This window comes from Rattus norvegicus, chromosome 8, assembly GCF_036323735.1.
Source record: "Rattus norvegicus strain BN/NHsdMcwi chromosome 8, GRCr8, whole genome shotgun sequence".
Classification (NCBI taxonomy): domain Eukaryota; kingdom Metazoa; phylum Chordata; class Mammalia; order Rodentia; family Muridae; genus Rattus; species Rattus norvegicus.
In genome coordinates, this window is record NC_086026.1 from 33,640,258 (window position 1) to 33,665,570 (window position 25,313).

The 25,313-nt window shown below is 43.3% G+C and overlaps 1 protein-coding gene across 4 annotated transcripts; it reads right to left on the minus strand.

Moving 5' to 3' along the window:
• Positions 1–1,162: 1,162 nt before the first annotated feature.
• Acad8 (acyl-CoA dehydrogenase family, member 8) lies at positions 1,163–25,285 on the minus strand. 4 transcript variants are annotated; one of them, NM_001398805.1, is made up of 11 exons: positions 25,135–25,285; positions 16,988–17,088; positions 16,043–16,212; positions 15,377–15,486; positions 14,938–15,014; positions 10,181–10,318; positions 5,442–5,577; positions 5,252–5,349; positions 4,109–4,261; positions 3,358–3,460; positions 1,163–2,032 (listed from the first exon to the last, which is right to left on the minus strand). In NM_001398805.1, exons 1-11 carry the CDS (start codon positions 25,229–25,231, stop codon positions 1,980–1,982), a joined length of 1,236 nt encoding a protein of 411 aa, NP_001385734.1. In that variant the 5' UTR covers positions 25,232–25,285; the 3' UTR covers positions 1,163–1,979. The 4 variants fall into 4 exon arrangements, with proteins under 4 accessions (NP_001385734.1, XP_038938216.1, XP_038938217.1 ...); XM_039082288.2 differs by lacking the exon at positions 16,043–16,212 and having other exon boundaries at positions 25,135–25,174; XM_039082289.2 differs by lacking the exons at positions 15,377–15,486; positions 16,043–16,212; positions 25,135–25,285 and having other exon boundaries at positions 16,988–17,067.
• Between the last annotated feature and the right edge of the window lie 28 nt (positions 25,286–25,313).

The following is a 25,313-nucleotide window of genomic DNA, read 5'->3' on the forward strand; positions in this document are numbered from 1 at the left end:
TTTAGCCTTCTGAGTGCTGGGTTTACAGGACTAAACCATCAAACCTAGTCTGTATTTTTTAAATTTTATTTTTGCATTACTTTTAATCATGTGTATTTCGGGTATGTCTGTGTGAGGGTGTGAGTACTGGAAATCAAACTAGGGTGCTCGGGAAGAGCAGCAAGTGCTCTGAACTGCTGGGCCATCACCAGTCCTACAGTCTGTACCTCTCAGTAACCGTAACTTCAAAGGCACCACTATAGATGCTCTGAGAAGCTCAGGAGTTCCAGCAAAACAGCCTGGATCCTGGTTAATATTAAGAGCTCTAGGTTCCACAGAGGACAGACATCTTAAGCACTGTTCTACAATGTCTTTCCCTGCTCTTCCCTCTCTATTTCCAGGAGCTTGGAGTCTCTCACACTTTTGACAACTTTGAAAACCCACTGGTCTGTCTTTACACATTCATATTCATCCCAAGTATTCCAGAATATTCCTAAGACTGGATTAGTTTGGAATCAGTGAGATTCCTCAGTAGGTGGAAGTGCTTGCTGAACAAGCTTGATGACCTGTGTGATCCTCGGAACCCTGCATCGTGAGAGCAGAGAACTGATGCTCAAAAGTTTACCTGACTTTCACAGAAAGTGATGTGCACACATGGATGGACCTCACATACATGCTCCCACATACACATGGACAAAGAAATTGGTATTTTCTGTTTCATGCCAATACCATACCACAATGACCACAAATGTCAACACCTTCCAACACAGATCCTGTACCCCCTTCCCTTGACTTCTGTAAAGCAATTTCCCGTTAAGTATTAAGCATGTTCATAGAAGCTTCATCTGAATGTTTGCCTGCTCGGTAAGCCTTCCTTCCCATTCTTGCCAGGCTATTCTGTCTTGTCCAGACACTGTGACCCCACACTACTTCAAGGATCCGCTAATACCATTTTCAACATTGAACCCTACTTTGCTCCCATGCAGAAGACAATTCCAAAGACAGAGGATATGGAAGATGTCTGTCATAACTACAGACACAGACCCTTTTCTATAATCACTGACTTGTGGTTAACCAAATACCTCACAGATTTTTCTTTTCTAAACATCAAAAGACTGATTAAATAACCATCTGTAATAGGACTTTCCCCAAAGTCCTAATCATTGAATAATAGACATTCACATGTGACAAATAATACTTTGTTTATAAAATTATTAATAAAAGATTTCCTTTTAAAAAGACAAACTGCCTTAGGAGAAAATTCTAATTATTCCAAAATCCAATTAAATATTTAATCAAATACAAAATCTCAAATATAGTTTTAAGGTTTATAGTGGAAGGAGGCAGTAAAGACATAGATTTCGCTTACCAAGGGACTAATTAAATGCATTTACAAAAAGAAGGAGCCTCCAGAGGAAATAAATCCCATTAAAAATCCAAATATTCCAAAACAGTCTTAGCCCTTGACATTTATTTCATGGTTACAGGAGTTAAAGGTGCACCCTAATTCATCATGTAGCAGTAGATTCCCCAATATTTATTTCATCATGATCTGAGTTCAGGAGTACCGCCCTGAGATGACCCTAGTGCAGAACAGAAACCAGAAAGGGGAAGGTCTGTCCACTGCCCTTGCCTCCCCAGTCTTGACCTCTTTAATCAGGAAAAGCTTCATTGAGGCACCCAGACCCTAAGGATAAGAATCAACAAAACGCACAAACTGTGGATCCAAGCCACAGTCTTGATGCTTTGTCCTTCCAGAGTGAGGAAAGCAGTGTGCAGGTCTGCTTTTTGGCATGGCTCCTCGGAGCAGCCCTTCTAGCTCTGCTAAGAACACTGTTCCTGTCTCAGAGCCAGCACTGCAGCAGACAGCTCAGGTTTCTTTAGAAGAGCTCGGCCCTTCAGTCTGCTTCATGATTCATTTGCAACTGAAGAGCCAATATGAGCATTCAACACTGGTTACAGCTGCACTCGGAGCTCTAGGCTAGGCTCCAGTCAGGGAGCTAGTCCTGAAGCAGGCTCCGGGAGATCAGCATCCTCATCACTTCATTGCTACCTGCAAGAGCAACAATGACAGATTCAGTGGGAACAGAGCAGTCATGGATTTAAACAAAAATGGTTGTGTTAAGTGAAGATGTATAAGAAAATAGTATAACTCTAATTTTTAAACTTTAATTGTACATGTTAAAAGATAGGAAAACATCTGAAGAGTTTAACAAATAAAATATAAAAAAATATACATCCTGGATGAAAAAACACAATGAGTTTTACTTTTTAGATATTTTATATATTTTTCAATAATACACATTTCTTTTGATAATCAGAAAACTTAAGTATAAAATAAAACATTTCCCCTGAAGGAGGGAAATGATTGCTCATTTTATTTTTAATCATGGCCTTCAGTACATACAGAATACAAGTAAAGCCCTTGAAGAACCAATAATCACATGATCTCAAAGAAAGGCATGTCCAAACTTCCCTGTAAAACGGTATCATTTCCCACTCAAGAACTCTAGGAAGTCTGATTTCAGTATAAGGGACTGAGCCACATAAAGGTTAGTGTTTAAGTTTGGAAAGAAAGCAGATTATGATTCAGACATTGGGACAGTGGGCCTCAAATTTTTCCACACCAGCGACCACAGCCTTCACTTGGCCCAGTGGAGCAGAAACCGCCCATAACCTGTTTTAATGAGTCCTGCAGAAGATTATTGTACCCACTCAGCTGTGACATGACTCCTTTGAAGGTCTTCTGTGATCCCAATAAAATACCCTACACTGTTTCCCCAGAAAGCACACAGAGGCTCTGGCTCATGTGTCCCCAGACTGTGACAGCCCTGGCTGCTACATTAGCTACATCAGAAGTTACGTCTCTTCTAGATCATGAACTGATCACTGAGCGTAAGCCAAATTCTGTGCCTAACTAACAGCTCAGTCCCCTGACAGAATGTCTGCAGTTACAGAAGGAAGTCGCATGCTGACAAATTCCACTAAACAATATCCTAGCAACACTGACACAGGTAACATTTAGGTTAGGATCCGTGAGGACCACATCCTTTACGACAGTACAAAACTGTCCCCAATGTGCTTTTCTACAAGATTTCCCACATCAAGCTCGGTTTGAACTGTCTGAAATCTGCAAAAAGTGGAGTGGTCTGATGCCTCAATCATGAGGATAAGGCAGAGGCTTGGGGCTCCCAGCCTAGAGCACGTTCTAATGTAGCTACAGAGCACTGACAAAGCAGGGCTGAGGAGAGGAAGAATGGAGAGAAAGACCTGGCAGGATCCTGAGGGACAGGCAGCTCAGAAGGACTGACGTAGGCTTGGAAAAGCATAGATTTCCAACTGCTCCAAACCCAGGAGAGTAGCCCCTGCACATTTTACCTTCTAGGATTTGATGGACCCTGGAGTCCCGCATATACTGTTGAACAGCATAGTCCTTCAGGTAGCCGTAGCCCCCATGCATCTGCAAAGCCTGGTTGCAAATCTGTTGGGAGACAGGAGGACACAGATGTCTTTGATCCCAGGAGACTGTGTAGTTCTTAGCTTCCCCACGACACTCCAAACCTCAGCCTGGCAGCCTACTATAGATGAATGAGAGAAAGAACAGAGCCCAGAGAGGAGCTCCAGATTCTAGCGGTCAGACACAAAGGCAGCCAGCCCTCCTACTGGTCCAGTCAATTCCTGCCAGTCAGACAGTGCACAGACATTTGCTTTTCTCCTTTTATGCTGTCTTACAACCACGCTGACTGACTACAGGAAGTTCAGGTGCCACCTAGTGACAAAGAAGTCTCATGCAGAGACAGCTCTGTGTGTGAGGAAGTAAATATGGTGATTGGTGCTAAGTTTGGGTTAGTGTCACTGGGCTGTCTGAACCTTACAGAGATGTGCCTCATCTCCAACACTTCCGAAAGACAGAGCCATACTGATGCATTTGACAGCGTGGAGAAGGCTACGAGAGCAGCAGGAAGAGCTCCCATGCAGCCCTTTCACAAATTCATCTCATCCTTAATGCCCAAAGTGATTCCTTCAGTGCCTCAGGAGGATAGGGATCTCTAGATGAGTCATCTCTCTCAGGATCCCGTAGACAGCTGCTTCCTGTCTGTCTCAGGAAGGCAAAAGACCTATCACTTACAGTAAAGCATTCCTCTGTAACAAAGAGCTTGGCCATGGAACACAGGGCCACTGCATCTTCCCGCTCCTCCTGCAAAGCCACTGCTGCCGTGCGGATCATCAACCGGGAGGCAACCAGCTTGGTGGCCATGTCTGCCAACTGGAATTGCAGGTACTGCAGCCACAGGCAAGGATGGAACCGAAACAGAAACAAGGCTTTAGACAGGTCATCTGGGGGAATCCAGAACTACTGATAAGACATCTTGGGGCTGGAGAGATGGCTCAGGGGTTAAGAGCACTGGCTGTTCTTCCGGAGGTCCTGAGTTCAGTTCCCAGCAACCACATGGTGGCTCACAACCATCTGTAATAGGATCCGATGCCTTCTTCTGGCACACAGGTGTGCATGTAGATAGAACACTCAAATACATAAAATAAATTTAAAAAAATTTTTAAAAAAAGGTCTTGCTCTCTCCTCTTGCTCCTGTCCCCTCTCTGTCTCCCACGCCCCTCCCCTCTCTCTCCACATGCTCATGGCTGGTCTCTAGTCCTCTATCCCCCACCCCACCCCTGCCTTTCTCTGTCTCTACTACCCTCAACACCCCTACCCATGCCCTGAATAAACTCTATTCTACACTATTTTAAAAAAAAAAGAAAGACATCTTGAGTGGGCGAGCTGGTCAGCAGGCAGAGGCACTTATACACATAAAGATCAAACTGAGTTCCACCCCAGATGATCCATGGGCAGGAGAGGACCAACTCCTTGAAAGTTATCCTCTGACCTCTACATAGGCACTATGACATGCACTCGTGCATACACACACATACACATACTCTCTCTCTCTCTCTCTCTCTCTCTCTCTCTCTCTCACAAACACTCTCACTCACTCACAAAGACATCTCAAATTAGGTGCCTTTTCTAAGGACTTCAAAATTCTCTTGCCACTTCTAAAGAAGCCTGCTTTGCTTGCCTTGGTATTACTGCCTCCTGGGAAAAAAAAGGGGGGTGGGGCTGGTGCATGCAAAATATACATTCTGATGAAGATCGTGGCCAGTTCTTCATTGGATTTCATAGTCCTGCCATGCTCACCCCACCCCAACCAAGAATGTGGGCCCCAGGGAAGGCATGGACAGAACACAAATGAAATGCAGACCCTAGGTAACTTACCTGGCTTCTGGCTAGAGGTGCTCCGAACTGCTTCCTGACCTTGAGGTGCTCTTGGGTAAGGACAACAGAAGCATGTGCAGCTCCCAGAGAGCAGGATGCTGGAGGGCAAGAATCCAGACTTCAGCTGAGTCTGAATGACAGTTGCTAGCCTTGCCCTTGCCTTCCCTCCCCAACTCCTTTCTGGCCTCACCAACATTGATCCTTCCACCATTCAGTCCTTTCATGGCGATGAGAAAACCCTGCCCCTCAGTCCCAATCCTGTTGGCCACAGGGACAGCACAGTCTTCAAAGATCACTGCTCGGGTTGGCTGCGAGTTCCACCCCACCTGGCAAAAATCAGGGTCTTGGTGGCTGCCCTACGATTTCCCCAAGCAGGGTGGCCTTCCCTGTGGACAGAAGCTTGTAATAAATAGGTTCCAACTACCTGCCACTTAAACCCATAAGAACATAAAACAAAAGGAAAAAGTTCAGATGTACAGGTCTGTCAATACTTACAAAGATGCCTATTTCAGATAAGCAATGTCTTATTTATTTTTCAACAGGGTGTTAGTCTATAGGCCAGGCTGACTGCAGTATGCTCTTCCTGCCTCCCAAGTGCCAGGATTACAGCCCATGCCTGGCTAACACAGTGCAGCATATTACACAAGTCTATATTGTTTACTCTATCATTTCTTGTAGGCTCAGGACCAGATCCGTCCTTATTTTCAGTGTCCCTGAGTACAACTTCCATGAGAAATTGTTTGGAAAAGTTTACTTTTAAAGGCCCTGTGAACAATAACCACACCTTTCCTTTCATAAGATTTGTGTCCCTAAAAGGTGCTATTAGAGGGCTAATATATACAAAATACACAAAAAACTCAAAAAGTTAGACTCTAGAGAACCAAATAACCCCATTAAAAAATGGGGTACAGAACTAAACAAAACATTCTCAGCTAAGGAATATCAAATGGCTGAAAAGCACCTAAAGAAATGTTCAACATCCTTAGTCATCAGGGAAATGCAAATCAAAACAACCCTGAGATTCCACCTCACACCATTCAGAATGGCTAAGATAAAAAACTCAGGTGACAACAGATGCTGGCGAGGATGCGGAGAAAGAGACACACTCTTCCATTGTTGATGGGATGGCAGACTGGTACAACCACTATGGAAATCAGTCTGGAGGTTCCTCAGAAAACTGGACATAGTACTACCTGAGGACCTAGCTATATCTCTCTTGGGCATATACCCAAAAGATGCCCCAACATATAACAAAGACACATGCTCCACAATGTTCATAGCAGCCTTATTTATAATAGCCAGAACCTGGAAAGATCCCAGATGCCCTTCAACACAGGAATGGATTTAAAAAAAAATGTGGTACATCTACACAATGGAGTACTACTCAGCTATCAAAAACAATGACTTCATGAAATTCATAGGCAAATGGAATGAACTAGAAAATATCATCCTGAGTGAGGTAACCCAATCACAGAAAAACACACTTGGTATGCACTAATTGATAAGTGAATATTAGCCCAAAAGCTCAAATTACCCAAGATGCAATTCCCAGGTCACAGGAAGCTCAAGAAGGATGACCAAAATATGGATCTTCCCACTCTTTTTTGAAAGGGGAGGGGCTGGGGATTTAGCTCAGTGGTAGAGCACTTACCTAGGAAGCGCAAGGCCCTGGGTTCGGTCCCCAGCTCCGAAAAAAAAAAAGAACCAAAAAAAAAAAAAAAAAAAAAAAAAAAAAAAAAAAGAAAGGGGAAAAAATATCCATAGGAGGAAATATGGAAGCAAAGTTTAGAGCAGTGACTGAAGGAACGGCCATTCAGAGCCTGCCCCACATGTGGCCCATATATATACAGCCACCAAAACTAGATAAGTTTGATGAAGCTAAAAAGTGCATGCTGAAAGGGACCGGATATAGATTTCTCCTGAGAGACACATCCAGAGCATGTCCAATACAGAGGTCAACGCTAGCAGCAAACCACTGAACTGAGAACAGGACACCCTTTGAGGGAATCAGAGGAAGGATTGAAAGAGCTGAAGGGGCTTGCAACCCCATAAGAACAACAATGCCAACCAACCAGAGCTTCCAGGGACTAAACCACCACCCAAAGACTACACATGGACTGACTCGGCTCCCACTGCATATGTAGCAGAGGACAGACTTGTTGGGGCACCAGTGCAAGGGGAAGCCCTTGATCCTGCCAAGGTTGGACCCCCAGTGCAGGGGAATGTCGGGTGGGGGGTGGATAAGGGAGTTGGATGCAGGGAACACCCATATGGGGGAGGGGGTGGGACAGGAAACTGGGAAAGGGAATACCATTTGAAATGTAAGTAAAGAAATATATCTAATAAAAAGTTTTTTTTAAAAAGGTGCTATTATTAGCAAGATAAATGATACGCATTGTCCTGGAGAGCCCTAGTCTAACATTTAGTTGCAGGGAGACTCAGTACTGTGGTGTCAACTCATCAGAGCCCACTGTTTTTCCTAACTCAGCACTCTGTGATCTTCCAAAAGTGGTGTGAATCAGCCATGAATTGGTAATCACTACAAAGAGGAGTTTTTATTGTGCTTCTCCAAGAAAATTGAGTTACGAGAACATCATTGGATACGTCAGATTAAGCTCAGAGAAAAATTAGAACAGTTGAAATGAGCCTCTGCCATAGATCCTGGTTATAATGTTTTTTATCTTTGGACACATCACTTGACTTCTTTGTGCTTTTTTTCCCTTAGTTAGCTGGACTAGAAAGTTAGTGGAACCTGTTATCAAAGTCTCATTTGATGTTCCATATATAAATAGTTAAAACCCATCAGCTCCTCATTAAGGTACTCAGAAACTCAAAGGAACTTCACGTTCAACAAGGCAGTCCATGAAAACTGCAGCACATGTAATACGCGGGCTCCTTCCTACCTGGAAAACACTGCTTCTTACATCATTTCCTACTACAAACCTTCTAGCCAAGCATGGTAGTGCCTGCTTATAAGACTAGCACTGGAAACGCAGTGGCCGGAGTTCAAGGTGAGCATTCATTACAAAGTAAGTTTGAGGTCAGTCTGGGCTAAGGAGACCTAGTCTGAGAAAAACTGCAAACTTGCTCTTTCTATCAAGCATCTGAAACTTCCCAGGACTGCCCTGTAAGGTGGCTGCCTCTGCATTTCATTCAGTCAAACCAGATACAGACACTTGAAGCAAGAATCTATCTAAAATTCTGACCTTAAGAATGTCTAATCATGCTGGTGGTGGGGGTCTATGCCTTTAATCCTAGTACTAGGGAGGCAGAGGGCGGTGGAGCTCTGAGTTGTAGGTCAATCTGATCTCCAGAATGAGTTCCAGGGCAGCCAGAGCTACCCTGTCTAGAAAAATAAAAAAGTCCATTCATTAAAGAAACAAAGTACAAATTGTTGCTGCATCCTCACACTTGTGAAATCTTTATTGTAAAAAGCATGTATCTTCATGGTTCAGTGAGTAAGAAGGCCTGGCAGACAAACAAATGGGCCTCAGTTTACATCCCTAGTCCCAAATAGAAAGTCAGGTGTTATTGCACAGACATTTACAACTGCTGTGTGTGTGTGTGAGTGTGCATGTGTGTGTGTGTGTGTGCGTGTGTGTGTGTGTCCCAGGTAGGGCTAGTACTAGCAATCTTACTGCCCCTGATTTCAGAAGGCTGGATGTGCACACCACCGTGCCCAGCTGTAGAGATTTTATATAGATAGAGCTGTATGTGATTCTAAGTGCAAACAGGACTAGGAATGACTAAGCATTCTGCATCCTCCCAGAAGACAGCACACAGCTTTGAACCTGAGTCCTCTAGCAAATGCTTGTTGTGCTACAGAAGAGCAGAGGCACTAAGACCTATAACCTATTGGCAATGGTGAAGGGCCAGAAACTATCGTAAAGAACAATGTGGAAACCCTAGCAGATTTGGAGGAATTTAGGGGTCATTTAATACCTGACTTACCTCCAAAAGCCCTAATCTAAGGGTAACAACTGTACTCCTATTCTGATTACCTGTCCTAAAAAACCCTCCATGAGTCCTAAATTATCAGCAACTACCTTATCAGGTTCCCTATTCATGGCTTGCATGTAGGGTTTAATCCTAGAGCATCTTCCTTGGAAAGAGCACTGTGAAAACACTGTCCTTAGATAGTTCAGGCACCTACAGCCCTCCCTGTCAATGAGCTTTATTTTTGTTAGAGAAGTGGTGTCCTACATGCCTTTCATTCCTGAAACTTCTGACAAGCATCCGATCTTCACGTGTATCTCTTCTGGGGATAACAAAATATGGTAAAAGCTGGCTAAGAAATAGAGGACAAGGATTGGGGATATGGCTGTTGGTAAAATGCCTGCTTTGCATACACAAGGATCTGAGTTCAAGCTTCAGTACCCAGCTAGGTGTAGCTGACAAGGCGACAGGAGGATTCCTGAGATTTGCTGGTCAGTCAGACACTGAACAAGCAAGTTCCAGGTTCAATAGGAGATGCTGTCTGGTCAGGCATGACGTCAAAAGGAGGCAATCTCTGTGAGAGTGAGATTATCGTTGTCTACACAGTGAGAACAGCCAGGTCTGCAGAGTGAGGCCCTACCTTAAAACAGTAACAATAAATTAAAGGAGACCAAAAACAAAGGTGAACAACTGAGAAAGCTGCCCAGCATCAACTCCCCTCCTAAACACACAATAAACACATAGCACAGACACAGCAAGAGAAAAATAAATGCAGGACAAATAGACACAGACAAATAGGTGAATTTAAATAGGCAGCACCTTATGAACCAGCTGGCAAATCTGTCATTTCCCTAGGAGCCTGAGTCTTTAGCAATGACTTCTGCTTTGCTACATACCTGCTCATAAACCAATTCTGTGAAAAATGGCAGGAGCTGTTCTAACACATGGCGGAGACCCATAACTTGATCTCATTATAGCTGAAGAGATACTCACCTTCTTCTCCTTCTTGCCAAAGCTGAGGCCAGGGGTTCCTTTCTCAACAACTATGCAGGAGATACCTTTGGGGCCTGATCCACCAGTTCTGCACATGACCACATAGATGTCTGACTCACCTCCCCCACTGATGAAGGCCTAGGGGTGGAAAGAGGGTATGTAAGAGTCAGAACAAGCATGAGTTCTAAGCCTGACATATGGAGAAAACACTGGAACACTTCCACCAACAGAACAAAGGCATAATGCAAAGGGTGGGGTAAAGGGAACTTGCTCCAGCCATGCTTTACAGAATCAGGGCTTCAGTTGATAACAAGACCAAGGAGGGCACACCTCCCAGAAGACCAAGTAAGCTGTCTACCCAGACCTCTTCCACTCTATCTGTGCACCCTCCTGATGCTTTCTCCAATTTGCCATCCTCACTGCCACATCTCAGCCACCAACTCAGGTGGAGATTCCCTGCTGGATCTGAGGTCACACCAGCCCCCAGAACTCTGAATAGGCATCCTAAAGACTTCCTTCACTCTCTTGGTGCTCTCAGCCCAAACGCTATTCCCAATGTTCCCTCTAACTCCAGAGGAGACTCCCTCTTGATACAATAAGATGAGAGAAGAGAAGATAGGAGAATACTCAATGACTGCTAGGTCAAGACAGAAAAAGAAAAGAAATTAAAAGACGTCTTAGAATTCTATGAAAATGGATGCACAACATACCCAAACTTATGGGACACAATGAAAGCACTGCTAAGAGGAAAGTTTTTATCACTTTAGTAACTATGTAAACAACTTGGAGGAGCTAGACATGTGGCTTAGCGGTTAGGAGCACTGGCTGCTCTACCAGAGGAACTGAGTTCAATTCCCAGCACCCACATGGCAGCTCACAACCATATAGAATGGGATCTGATGCCATCTTCTGGGATACAGGTGTACACAGAGATAGAGTACTCATATACATAAAAATAAACAAATCTTAAAAAAAAAAATTGGAGGGCTGGAGAGATGGCTCAGAGTTTTAAGAGCACTGTCTGCTCTTCCAGAGGTCCTGAGTTCAATTCCCAGCACCCACATGGTGGCTTACAACCATCTATAATCAGGTCTGGTGCCCTCTTCTGGCCTGCAGGCATACATGCAGGCAGAAAGCTGTATGACGTATAAATAAATAAATGTTTAAAAAAAAAAAATACTAGCAACTTAACAACATACCTGAGAATTCTAAAACAAAAAGAAGCAAGTAAACCCAAGAGAAATAGAGGGCAGGAAATCAAACCAAGGGCTGAAATCAATACAATAAGAACAACATCAAAATAAACAGTTGGTTCTTTGAGAAAATCAATAAGACAGACAAACCCTTATTCAAACTAACTAAAAGAAGGACAGAGAAAATCCAGATTAACAAAATCAGAAATGAAAAGGGGGCGCAACAGACAGTAAGGAAAGTCAAATAATCATTAGGTAATACTTTAAAAACCTGTACTCTACAAAATTGAAAATTTTAAATAGATATCACTTACCAAAGTTAAACAAGATTAGATAAATAATTTAAACAGACTTACACTGCTTAGGAAATAGAAGCAGTCATTAAAAGTCTGCCAACCACAAAAAGCCTAGGGCCACAAGGTTTTTGTGTAGAATTTTACCAGACTTTCAAGAACTAACAGCAATACTCTTCAAATTATTCCACAAATAGAAAGAACACTGCCAAGTTCTTTTTATGAGGCTACAATCACCCTGATAGCCAAACCAAACAAAGAGTCAACAAAGAAAGAAAATTATAGACCAATTTCCCTTATAAACACTGACACAAAGTTACTCCAATAAAATACAAATGGAATCCAAGAATATATTAAAAAAAAAAAAAGATCATCCACTATGATCAAGTAGGCTTCATTCTAGATGCAGGGATGACTCAATATCAAAAATTAGTAAATGTAACCCACCATCAAAAGAAAGAAAAGCCCACTGATCATTTCATTACATGCTGCAAAAGGCCTATGGCAAGATCCAACAGCCCTTCATGATAAAGTCTTGGAAAGGTCAGAATACAATGAAGCCAACATCAAGTTAAATGGAAAGAAAGTCAAAGCAACTTCAGTTAAAATAAGGACTAACACAAGGCTGCCCACTCTCTGCATAGCTATTCAATATAGTACTTTAAGTCCTATATAAACTGATACAAATTAGAAAGGAATAAGTCAAAGTATTTATATTTGCAGATAATCTGATCAAAGGGACTCTGGCCAGCTCAACTGTGGCAAGCACAGATAGGGCAGGCCTTGACCTTCTCCCCTATTCCCTCTGCCTTGGTACAGATTACATTCTTAAAGGCTTAAAGGTAGCTACCAAGGTCTATTCCCTACTTCCTCTTGAGGCTGACTACAAAGACCCAGCCCAGGAATCAAAGCCCCTTGGTTCACCTAATAAAAATGAAAGACCTCATTTGTGGTAGTTTGAATAGGTATAGCCCCCACATCTTTGAATGCTTGGCCCATAGGGAGTAGCACTATTAGGAGGTGTGGCCTTACTGGAAGAGGTGTGGCCTAGGGTCACTGTGAAGGCAGACTTGGGTGTTGTCTATATAAGCTACACCCAGTATGACACACATTATCTCCCTGCTGCCTGCAGACATAGATGTAGAGCTCTCCGCTCCTCCTTCAGCACCTGGTCTGCCTTCTTCCCCTGTCCCTTTATAAACTGCCACTTTCTTATGTGCTGTGTCTCCTCTCTATCCAGAGGCAGTCCCCCGTCCTCTGGGACAAATGCTCCTCGTCACTCTCCCTTGTTCCCCTCCCCTTCTCCCTCATCCTCTATCTTATCTCTTGGTCTCTTATTCCCTGACCTCTATCCCTCTGGTACAAATAAATCTCCTTTGTGCTGAGAACTTGGTCCTGGAGTTCCTGGGCTTGTGTTTTTCCTAACACTGATAGTATACATAAGCAAGTCCAAAAATTCTACCAGAAAACCCGTATAGCTGATAAACCTTCAGCAAAGTGGTAGATAGAAGATTAACTCAGAACAAACGAAAAGTTCAGCAGCCCTCCTAGATACAAATACGAATGGATTGACGGAAAAAAAAAATAGAGAAAAAAAATGCCCTCACAATAGCCACAAACAATATAAAATATCATGGGGGTAACCTAACCAAGTAGGTGAAAAACTTATAAGACAAAAACTTCAAGTCTTTGAAGAAACTGAAGAAGATACCGGAAGATGGAAAGATCTCCTCTGCTCATGGATCAGTAGAATTAACCTAGTCACTGTCCTACCAAAAGCAATGTATAGACTAAAAGCAATCCCCATCAAGACTACAACGGATTCTTTATAGACTTTGGAAGAAGCATATTCAACCTCATCTAGAAAAACAAAAAACCTAGGATAGCTAAAATAAATCCTGAATAATAAAAGAACATCTGCAGGTATTACCATCCCTGATTGCAAGCTATACTACAGAGTTATAATAAAATGGATGAACCTAAAAAAAAAGAAACCACAGAAATCTGAGTTAGGTAACCCAAGCTCAGAAGACAAACATGGTATGTACTCATTTACAGTGGCTATTAACGGTTAAGTAAAAGATAATCAACCATACTTCAATCCACAGACCCAGAGAGGCTAAGGAAAAAGGGTCAAGCAGGAGGAGAGGATGCATGGATCTCCCCAGAAAGTGGAAATAGAATAGATTTTTGTGGGGGCAGGTTGAAATGGGAATCAGGGGGGTGGGACATGAAAACCTAGTGCAGGGGAAACTCCCGGGAATCTACAAGAGTGACCCTAGTGAGGACGCCTATTGATGGGGACTAAGGAGCCTGAGTGGTCTATCTTCTGTAACCAAGCAAGGCTTCCAAAGGTGGGACTGGAACACCAACCCAATGACAAATCTTTCAACCTACAAATCTGTCTCATCTGCCAAATATGCTGGGGTAATGGTGGCGCGGGACTTGTGGGAGCAAAAACAAAGTCAATGAAGAGATTCGTAAAGGTATTCTGCTATACCCATAGATCAGTGCCTAGTTCAATCATCATCAGAGGCTTCCTCTGGAGGCTGATGGGGAAGTACATGCAGAAACCCACAGGCATACACTAGGCAGATCTCAGTAAACCCCACTGAAGAGATGGAGGATGGACTATAGGAACCAAAGGTGTCGAGAACACCAGGAGAACATGGCATACAGAATCAAGTAAGCCAGGCTCATAGGGGCTCACATTGCCAGTCACAAAGTCTATATGATCTATGCTTCGTCCTCTGCCAATATGTCATAGTTATTTAGCTTGGGGGTTTTGTAGGATTCCTAACAGTAGGGGTGAGGGTGGCTCTGACTTTTCAACTGCTCTTGGGACCCTTTCCTCCTATTGAGTTCCCTCATCCAGCCTTGATATGAGGGCTTGTACCTACTCTTTGCATCTTGTTGTATATGCTGTTGATAACCTGGGAGGCCTGCTCGTTTCTGAAGGGAAAAAAGAAGGGGATTTAGGGGAGAGGGGAGAGAGGAGACAGCAGTGGTTTGGGTGAAAGGATGGGATAGTACTGGGAGGAGAGGAAGGAGAGGAGGAATGTGGTCCAGATACATGTATGAAAGAATAAAAAAATATATAAACAAGACAAAAGTCCATGCAATTATATAGAACCAGATCGTAAAAGGTAAGAGAGGCCCTTCCCAATGTAAACTTCTACAATGTAAACTTCACAAGTTAGACTCAAGGAACCGAGGGTGGTTAGGAGGCGTGAGAATAGCCTTCAGTTGCTCAGAGAACGCATACTCTTACCTTGGAGCCGTTGAGGATGTAATGATCTCCTTGTCGCTTAGCTGAGGTCAGGAGAGATGCAGCATCACTCCCACTTCCTGAGACACGGGTCAAAGGGGAGCAGATGGAAGGAGGTCAGTGATGTTAGTCACAGGAGCTCGGCACAGTCCCACATCCAAGCAGGTCTTCCTAAGAGTCCATCATGCATTGCTTTAAAAACCACATGACCAACAAATTCTTCATGCGGTCTAGTGCTTCTCTACCAAAGCAACCAACAGTGATCTGCAACGTGGAGGAACTCTAACCTGAAGGCTGTGGACCTAGGACTAGTACCCTCATTATTCCACAACCAAACTGCATTGTAAACCACACTATGTGCCAATAGATGCGGATGAACAGTGACCACACAGGTCCCACTTATCTCCTTGGTAGGTCTCACTTGCAGAGAGGACAAACGCACCTGGTTCAGTGAGGCAGTAGGAGGCAAACTTCTCCATGGTACAGAGTGGTGGGCAAAATTTGTGCCTCTGTTCCTCATTTCCAAAGCTATCAATCATCCAGGCACACATGCTGATAGGTATACCAAGAAGAAAAGCCATCGACAGAAATAAAGACAGACAAGAAAATTGGGGGTTTGGGAGTGGGGAGAGAAACAAAGGGCAACAAGGCAGAACAGAAGCAAAAGAGAGTGGGAAGGGGGAAGAAACAAATGAGATGACGCAACTTGAAAGGAAGGGTATGGTCTACAAACATTCCTGGAATACTTATATGGGAGGCCCAGGTGGTTCTCAGATCAAATACATCCTAAAACTCAGAGACAAATGTACTTCCTATTCCTTTCTCAAACTACTGGAGGTCTCAGCTGTAGACAGAGGAAAACTAAAGAAGTCTGCTGGTACCAAAACTGTAATTTGGAGGACGTCAGCAGAACCAACTCTTTAAGTACTACCAGTAGAAGGCAATAGAACCTAATCCAACAGGCAACAGCAGGCCTACTGTGTACCAATAACAGTCTAGTTTCCCACATACGATCAACCCACCGTGACTCATCTTTTTCTCAATGAAGTTTCCCTACCAGCCTATGTGAGCACAGCCCTTCACCAGGCTTTTAGGTGTGGATGCTCACTTGTGGATGCTTATATAGGCAGTGGTGCTGGTGCAGCCTGTGGCCAAGGCTTCAAAGATGACAGACGTATCAAGGCGAGACAGTCCAGACCCACCCACATCTGTTCGTACATAGATCCCCCCAAAGCCCAGCTGTGCAGCCTTCCGCATCACATCCACAGGGAACAGCTCCTACATAGAAGAGAGAGCAAGGCGGTCAGAGACCGGTTCTGAGGCAGTTTCCTTCCGCTAAAGGGACAATGTGCGGTTAGGATGTCTGTAGGAATTCTTGGCTTCAGATGCCCTTGTTATTTTATAATGGCATCAATTAACGAATGTTCTCCAAAAATATTTCTATAGAACTGCTTTATTTTTAGGTATGTCTAAATATTTGTTCAATTAAAAAAGAAAAGGGGTGTTCCCTTATATCCAGGATGACTTCCAAGAAAGTAGTCATCTACTGTCCTGCTCAGGGTTACTATTAGCATAATGAAACAGAATGACGAAGAGCAACTTGGAGGGGAAAGTTTCCATGTAACAGCTTACCATTAAAAACAGTGAAGGCAGGACCTCAAGAGGCCAGAAACCAGAGGCCATGGAGGAGTAATGCTTCCTGGCTTGCTCAGTTTGCTTTCTTATAGAACCCAGAACTTCCAGTCCTGAGGTGAGTCACCCACAATGGCTGCGCCCTCCCCCATAAACCATTAATTAAGAAAATGCCTACAGGCTTGACTACAGCCCCATCTTATGGAGGCACTTTCTCATTTGAGGCTCCCTCCTCTCCGATGACTCCAGCTTGTGTCAAGTGGACATAAAACTATCCAGCTCATCTACCACCAGTCTTCACACTTACAGGAAGAGTTGGTGGGTAGAGACCAGACACTGAGCAGTTAGGACTGTAAAGACAGGGAGATAAGTCATTGTATGCAGCATTTGATGGAACATCTAGCCACGAGAACACGCCTACCTTCTGATCCCACTCTGCCATGTTGGGAGCCATTTCCCGAGCAGCAAAGTCAAAGGCCACTTTCTGAAATCCTTTTTGTTCTTCATTTAGCCCCAAGGAAGCTGTGAATAGGAGCAGACATATTCAAATGAGAATATGAGAGAAAATGAGAGAAGAGTGTCACTAATAAGGAGCACCTCAAAGCTGAGAGTAGGCCTACTATAGCATTTCCTAGACATATCCTAGACAGCAACAAGAGAACAGTGTCACCTACTATGTGTTCCATTGTTTTTGATTTTGAGATAGGGTGTGATAATCTAGTCCAGGCTGGCCTTGGACTTGTGACCATCCTGCCTCTGCTACCCTAGTGCTAGGCTTGGATCATTACTAGTTCCCCAGGTGGAGAAGGGATTGTTCTAACATTTACCAGTAGTATTCTAAGATAAAACATAGCTATACCCAGACATCTCTTCCTTGGTTCCTTGGTAAGACAGAGTTATAGCTAAATAGGTAGAGACCTCAGGGAACACAATGAAACCAGGATGCACAAAGAGTTTGTTGGAACACCTGGTCATAAGAACACTCCTACCTTCTGATCCGACTCTGCCATATTGGGAGCCGTTTCTGGGAGGAACAGGATGGATAAAGATACCAACTCATCAAACACTATCACTATTTCTTTCAAAACATGTGGTTTCATTTAATCCCGTGTGTGTGTGTGTGTGTGTGTGTGTGTATGTGTGTGTGTGTGTGTGTGTGTGTGTGTGTGTGTGTGTGTATGCACACACATGGACACACCTGTGCCATATGCACATGGAGGTCAGAGGACAACATTGGAGAATGGGTTCTGGGGCTTAAACTCAGTTCATCAGGCTCAGTGCAGGTCTCATTACCTCCACTAAGTCATCTTGCTGGCCCACCAGTCTTTTCTTTTAATTTCAAGTAGGTCAACTGGCTTTTCAGAATTGTTTATCTCTTCCTACCCATAAATCCTTTTTTTCTTCTTTAAATGAAGGTCTGGAGATACAATCCAAAGCAAAGCATTACCTAGTTGAGGTTCCTGTTCAAGCTCAGCATCACAAACCAAAACCAAAACCAAAACCCACCCCCCCACACACAACCATAATAGTATGGGTAATTTATTAATTTATTTTATGCATGTGAGTACATTGTAGCTGCCTTCAGACACATCAGAAGAGGACATCAGATCCCATTACAGATGGTTTTTAGATGGTTGTGAGCCACTATGTGGTCACTGGGAATTGAACCCAGGATCTTTGGAAGAACAGTCAGTGCTCTCAACCACTGAGCCATCTCTACCCCCCTATCCTAGTTTTTCTGCAGAAATTCCTTGGAAAATTCCCATCCTCTCTAGGCATATTTAGCAGCAGCCACTGTTTCCACCAACACATTCACTTTATAACATCAATTAGGGAATCATAATTTGTTTACATTGGCTTACTTTTCAACCAAGGATACAATGGAATAATATGGTCATACTACTTGTGGATAACACTGACTTAAAAAAAACATGACAGAAAAAAACCTTTCATATGTTGAAACACAGTTAAGTCCCCAACAGAGAAGTTGAATTCTTAGAAAGTTTTCTGTCTTAATGACTATGATATGACTCAGTAACTGCTTTATTTCTTGGGCTGAGGTAAATAAAACTTAAGAAATGAACTGACAAAGTGATGATGTTGGGTAGGATACACAGATGGGAAATTTTTCTAGAAACTCCTAAAACGTACACAGACTCCACTGTAACAGAATCTCCTCAGAGGAAATGGTGGGATACGCTTCCTACCTACAGGACGTAAGTAACCTGGTCCCCTAGTGGTAAAACACAGAATTTAATTTTTACAAGCACTCTCAAAGTCTACAGTAAGGAAGGTAGGATTGGAAAACATTGTCAGCAAAGCCTAGAGTATTTTCCATGCTTTTTAAGATGAAGCAGATTTCAGAGACAAGGCAGACACTAAAAACAAGGAACTTAGACACAACTCCTGTGAAAAGTAATGATTTTTTTTTCCAGAGGACCGAACCCAAGCGCTCTACCACTGAGCTAAATCCCCAACCCCAGTAATGATCTTTTAAGACTGGAAAAGAAGACAGAATGAATTCCAGAAGCCAGAGCACTGAAGCGGAACTGGCGACTCCTGTAAGACTGAACAGGCCTACACTATTCACATTCCCTTCTCTTTAGTGTGAGAACCACTGCCTCAGGTGTGTACAAAGCAAAGGACAGAATGAGTGCATACTTCCTACATGTAAAGGCCAAGTAAGAAAGTGGGGTACGGTGATGATTGGGGGAGGGGAGGTATAAAGATACTCTGTAGTTACCTTCTAAGATATGGCCCTTTATAATGACTAAAACTTTGGTCATGATAATACTAACAAATACTGAGGAAAAACTACGATGAAGAGACGGGGCACATCTGAGGTGGTATGGACAAAGACTTAAAGGGAAAGTACAAGCCGTTCTTGACGATAATTTGCTCTGGTGCCTGCTACCTATGCATAGCTCTTCCCATAGCACATAAGTGATGGTGACAGTTTGTTCCTCTGAGGAACATCTGGGCATCACTCTTAGTTAAAAGGGGATCCCAGCATGGTGGTGCACACCTTCAATCCCATCATCCAAGAGGCCTTACTTTGAGTCTGAGACCAGTGAGGCCTACATACAATTCCAGAATATTCAGGGCTACATAGTAAGACCTTCAAAAGCATTTGTGCAGGTGGAGTGGGTGTGATGGGAGTGGGGAGGGTTGTGAAGAATTCTAGCAATCTTCCCTAAAAGACCTAGAACGGAAACCTGAAGGTATCACTCTTAGGAATATTGAGTAGGACAAAAAAATTCACAGTTTTCTTACTGGGCAAGGGTCAGACTATTTTTTATGCTTTTTTTTTTTTTTGTACAAGTGCTGATGCTACAAACAACAGTTTAATGCTCATCTGCAAAAGAATTGGGAGAATGCAGCTGAGTACTAATACCCTTTCTTACCATGGCTGAGGCCCTGGAATAAACTCATAACTGTAGAAAAAAAATAAAACAAAAAGCAAAAAAACAACCATGTAGGAAACTCACTATTTAGACAGCAAACAAAATGGAACCATGCCATACTTCAGTGGTAGATACTTGTCCAGCCACAGCGAACCCCTAAGTACCGTTGAACACCAGCACCATTGCACCCAACAAATATTTATCGAGCACCAACTGTGTGGCAGTGCTGGTGTTACTAAGAGGAACATGGTACACATGCAGACATGAACATGTGTGTACATCTTAAATGGTAATAATTCCAAGACCTCAAGGCATAAAGAAATGCTACAGAATTTTACTTCTAGCAAGAATTCAATACAGAGTCTTATATTTGGTTTTAGTTCTTGAGACAGAGTCTTACTTTGTAGTTCAAGCTGGCCCGCAATTTATTATGTGGTTCAGGTTGGCCTCAAACTTGAGGTAATCCTTTGCCTAAGATTCCCAAAGCTTGGGATTCTAAGTATGAGTCACTATGTCCATCTTTAATATGTATTAATAAATCTTTATTTTATTACAACAAAGTAACAGGCTACTTCCTAAGACAAGCAGTGCAGGTAATCAAAGACTTGGAAGTTTGAGAATTTCATTTTTAGAAGAGTAATTTTATGTAAGTTTATATACAGTCAATATATAGCAAATACAATGTAGCCATAAATTCTTCTTATATAACAATTACAGTTGATATTCAGAAAAGGAAATGATAGACAAAAGAGCAGCATTGCTTAGAGAAAAGAACTGGATAGCAAGTTAAAATAATAAACTGAAGCCAGCATAACGTCGTGTTTATAATCCCAGAACTAGAGAGGTTGCCGAGGATCATGAGTTCAAGGCCCATCTGAACTCCATGGCAAATTTCAGAATAGCCTGGGGTACATAGTGACACCCTGACTCTAAAATGCAAACAACAAAAGTAAATTATATTTTCAAAGCAAAAACACCCAGTTTTCAGAAAACCACAGAACCCTAAGGGCAGAGAACTCAAGCGCCCACAAAATGGCGAGCCTAACTCTGAGTAGACAAGCAGAGCAGGTAGCTATGGGCAGGCAGGTGTATCAACGCTCTGCGAAGCTGGCAAAGGAGAATTGCAAGTGGCAGGCCGGTCTGAGGCAAACACAATGGCTGAGGAGCAAATACACTAACAATAGCAACAAAGAACCCACAAAAAAACCACCACAAGATCAAGGGAGATTAGAAAAGTCTTTACTACTAGCAAAAGTCCCCCAAACCTTTAAATAACACCAGCATCTTCAAATGTAATAAAGTTAACCAGAGAAACAACGGTCCTGAGGATCTAGGGATTCATGGAGCACCCGACAGCAGCAGACCAAGCCCTTGAGCCCTGGTTCAGGAGTGGGGGTGCACACCTAATTCCAGCACTTGGGGACAGAGGCAGGAGGATCTGTGTGAGTTTGAGGCCAGCCTGGTCTACATACTAAGTTCCAGGACAGCTATGTAGAGAGAGCCTACCTAAATAAATAATGATAAAAATTAAAATATAAAATAATTATTTCAGTGACTCGATGACTTTTCTAAATTTAGTGTTATAGTCCACTATAAACTGGGTCTGCATTAGACATTGAACAAGATTTCCTCACCTGTAAAAGGATGAAATTATGTATACAACAATTATATGCACTGCTCATAATAAGGTATGTCTTAATTCTCTTAAATTATTAACTTTAAAATATGCAATGAACAGCCAGACATGTGCCTCATGCTTCAAGTTTAAATAAGTGTGACCAGAACTACAAAGTAAGTTACAGGCCAGCTTGAATGACCAAGTGAGACAATTAAAAAAACCCACAACAAAAAACTCAAAACAAACTGACAAAACAACTTATAGACGTAGGTGCTAATCATCAATCAGCTTTCTCTTTTGCAGTGCTGAGATTAAATCTACAACCTTGCATAGGCTCAAGTGACCCACCACTAAGTATTGAGGTTTGGTCTGTTCAGCGTATTGTTGAAACCTGCTTTTCTGCCATTATTTCCCTGGCATAACTCAGGCCATTTTGCTCCAGTCCTGCCAGCCATCCCATAATGCTAATAAAAAAAAAAAAAGGAAAAGAAAAGAAAGAAAAAGAGAAAGAAGGAAAAGAAAAGCCCCCCTGACCATAGATATAGAAAAATAGTTTGGGGGCTGGAGAGATGGCTCAGCAGGTAAGAGTACTGGCTGCTCCTCCAAGGGTCCTGAGTTCAATTCTCAGCAACTACATGGTGGCTCACAACCACTGTAATGGGATCTGATGCCCTCTTCTGGTGCATCTGAGGACAGTGACAGTGTATTCACATAAAATAAATAAATCTTGAGAGGAAGGAAGGAAGGAAGGAAGGAAGGAAGGAAGAAAGGAAGGAAGGAAGGAAGGAAGGAAGGAAGGAAGAGAAAGAAAGAAAGAAGGAAGGAAGGAAAATAGTTTGGCTCAGAGGCAGGTCAGGCTGAACACATATCCTTTTATGAGACTGTCTTAGTTAGGGTTTTATTGCTGTGAAGCCAAGGCAACTCATATAAGAGACAACATTTCATTCACTTCCGAGATTTAGTCCATTATCATCACCGTGGGAAGCTTGAGTGTCCAGGCAGACATGGGGTTGGAGACGAAGCTGAGAGTTCTCCATCTTGCTCTGAAGGCATCCAGGAAAACTGATTCTTCCACATGGGTAGAACTTGAGTGTAAGGAGCCTTCAATGCCCACACTTGTGACCCACTTCCTCCAATAAGGCTGCACCTCTATTAGTAGCATTTCCCATTGGCCAAGTGTATTCAAACCACCGGGGAGACTTATCTACTCTTCCTGGAAATTCCCTAGCAGTGATCTTCATTCAGAGCCAAGCTAGATTTCCCAACTATGGCCTTCATTTAGAGCCAAGCTAGATAAAGTTTAGTCTGTACTGTTATTTCTAAACTACTAGAAACCTTAGGAAAAGGCCAACCACCCTGCAGCCTACCCTGCATCTGCTTAGGAGTTCATTATGGTTTTGTCCCAACTGATCCTGGACGGCGCACAAGCGTGCAGCTTTCAGTTCTTGCCCTGATCGGTCTTCAGGTGTGTGTTCAGTAAACTATCCCTGTCTGGCTGGGTCTGTGTTTGTGGGGTGACTCCCGGACACCGACGTTGCAATGCTACATTCTATATCCCGAGGTCTAGTTGCCTCAAGAGAATTCTCTCACGTAGGCCAGCTCTTGTTGTGTAAACCTTGCTCCTTAATTTAAAACTATTGGTTATAAATATTCTATAGATGCCAGTCTATACCTGGGTAGAAGAGAGGTAGGCAGAGCTTCAGTTCCCAGGATTCCCAGGCTGGAGCTTGAGGCACAGATTGGGGGGGGGGCGGGGGGAGCCAAGAGAAAAAGGAAGAAGCCCCATGGGGTAGGTGGATTGTGAGCCTACGGAAGTGAGGGTCAGCCCATTGGAACAGGAGCAGCCCAGGCAAAACATGGCAAGTGATATCTTGTGGTTATTGACGGGAAACCAGACAAAATAGCACAGAGAGTTGATATGCACCCAGCTCTTTTAAGGCCCATTATAAATATAAAGGTTTTGTGTCATTTATTTGGCAACTACGTGATCTAAGGTGGGTTAGATCCATTAATATTTACTACACAACTAAGCACCCCATCCCACCCCACTAGTGTGGCGCACAAATCTACAAGTAGAGAAGCGTCTTTTATTAGAACAACTGAAGAATAATTGTTTTGTTGTTGAGACAGGATCTCACGTAGTCCAGGTTGGCCTCCATCTTTCTATGTAACTGAGGCTAGACTCTCCTCCACATGACAAGTGCTGGAATTGTAGGCATATGCCACCATGACAGGTCTGGCAGGCTGAGTCAGTGCTGGGGATGGAATCCAGGGCTTCATGAATGAAAATGCTAGGCAAACATGCAAACTGACTGAGCTAGGAGCCCAGTTCCAACATTCTTTAAAAACAGTGAAAGAGAGCTAGCTGAATACTGGTGGTATAGCCTTTAATCCCAGTGCTTGGGAGGCTGCAGCAGCGGGGATCTCTTGTGAGTTCAAGGCCAGCCAGGTCTACAGAGCTAGTTCCGGAACTGCCAAGGCCACACAAATAAGGGCATCTTAGTCACCCAAGTCAAAGCAACTATCTATTGTGAAAACACATTATATCGGTCATTTGTTATCCGGACAAACTCCTTCCTAACTTTAGTATCAAACCCTGCTACCTTGTTTACCCAGTTCTAGGTGCCTAAGTAGGGCAGTGACTCTTAAAACTGTCTCGGTTTTCTACAATTAAAAAAGTCTATGCCTCGGGGCTGGGGATTTAGCTCAGTGGTAGCGCAAGGCCCTGGGTTCGGTCCCCAGCTCCGAAAAAAAAGAACCAAAAAAAAAAAAAAAAGTCTATGCCTCAATGTACTTTCTAAACCTGTTCTCAATTATCAAAGTCATACTGCCATAAATCATGGATATGTACTTAAAATAAACTTTAAACTTATTTTTTTTGTTTCAGAATTACGTTTATTGTTTCAGAAGAAAAAGTGATTCTGGATTTTTGTTTGGTATTTTAAGTGATTGACAAATCTCAAGAACTGGCTTGGTTTGCATGTGTGGCAAACACTCCGGGTGACATTCAAGTTTTCTGCCAGGCTCCTTAAACAACCAGTTTGTAATCTCAGATAGGGTTTCTCAATTGGGATTATCTTTTTTTTCCTGAAACAGTTTCTATAGCACGACTGTTTTCTGGTTAGAAGCTGTGAAATCTATACTTGTGGGCAGAACATATGGTATGACCTGGAACTTTTCTTCTATCTCTACCAGCGCCCATATACTTGCTTCTCTCTACCTTGGGAATCTATTGCTATGATTTTAACCAGCCAAAGTCACAAAGCCGGGGCAGGGGGGCAGGACAACTGCACTGGACTAAGCGCTGGTCGCAGGGATCACACAGAGCTGGTCCCTAGGGCAGATCCTGGGTTTATAAAGTACATCGAGTTTGTGGAATAGGACTGGTGGGATAGAGTCTGAGGATGAAGTGAGTCTGTCAAGAGACCCGAGGGGGTTGGTTAAGTGTCAGACGAAGCCCAAAGCTACCAAGCAAGCGGCTGGAAACCCGGGCCTACAAAGATGCCCACCAAAGTCCCACTCTCCCCTCGCCTAGACCAGCCTTACGATCGATGCAGAAGGTGATGCTCCTGTGGTCGGTCTGAGCCAGGGACTGGAGCGCGGCGCGCAGACAGCCAAGGCGCCGGGAGCCGGTCCGCAACATCGCCACAGTAACTTCCAATCTCAGACCCCGGGCCTTTTAGCTCAGGCCAGAACTTGTGGTTCGCGACCCTCCCCGTGAGACT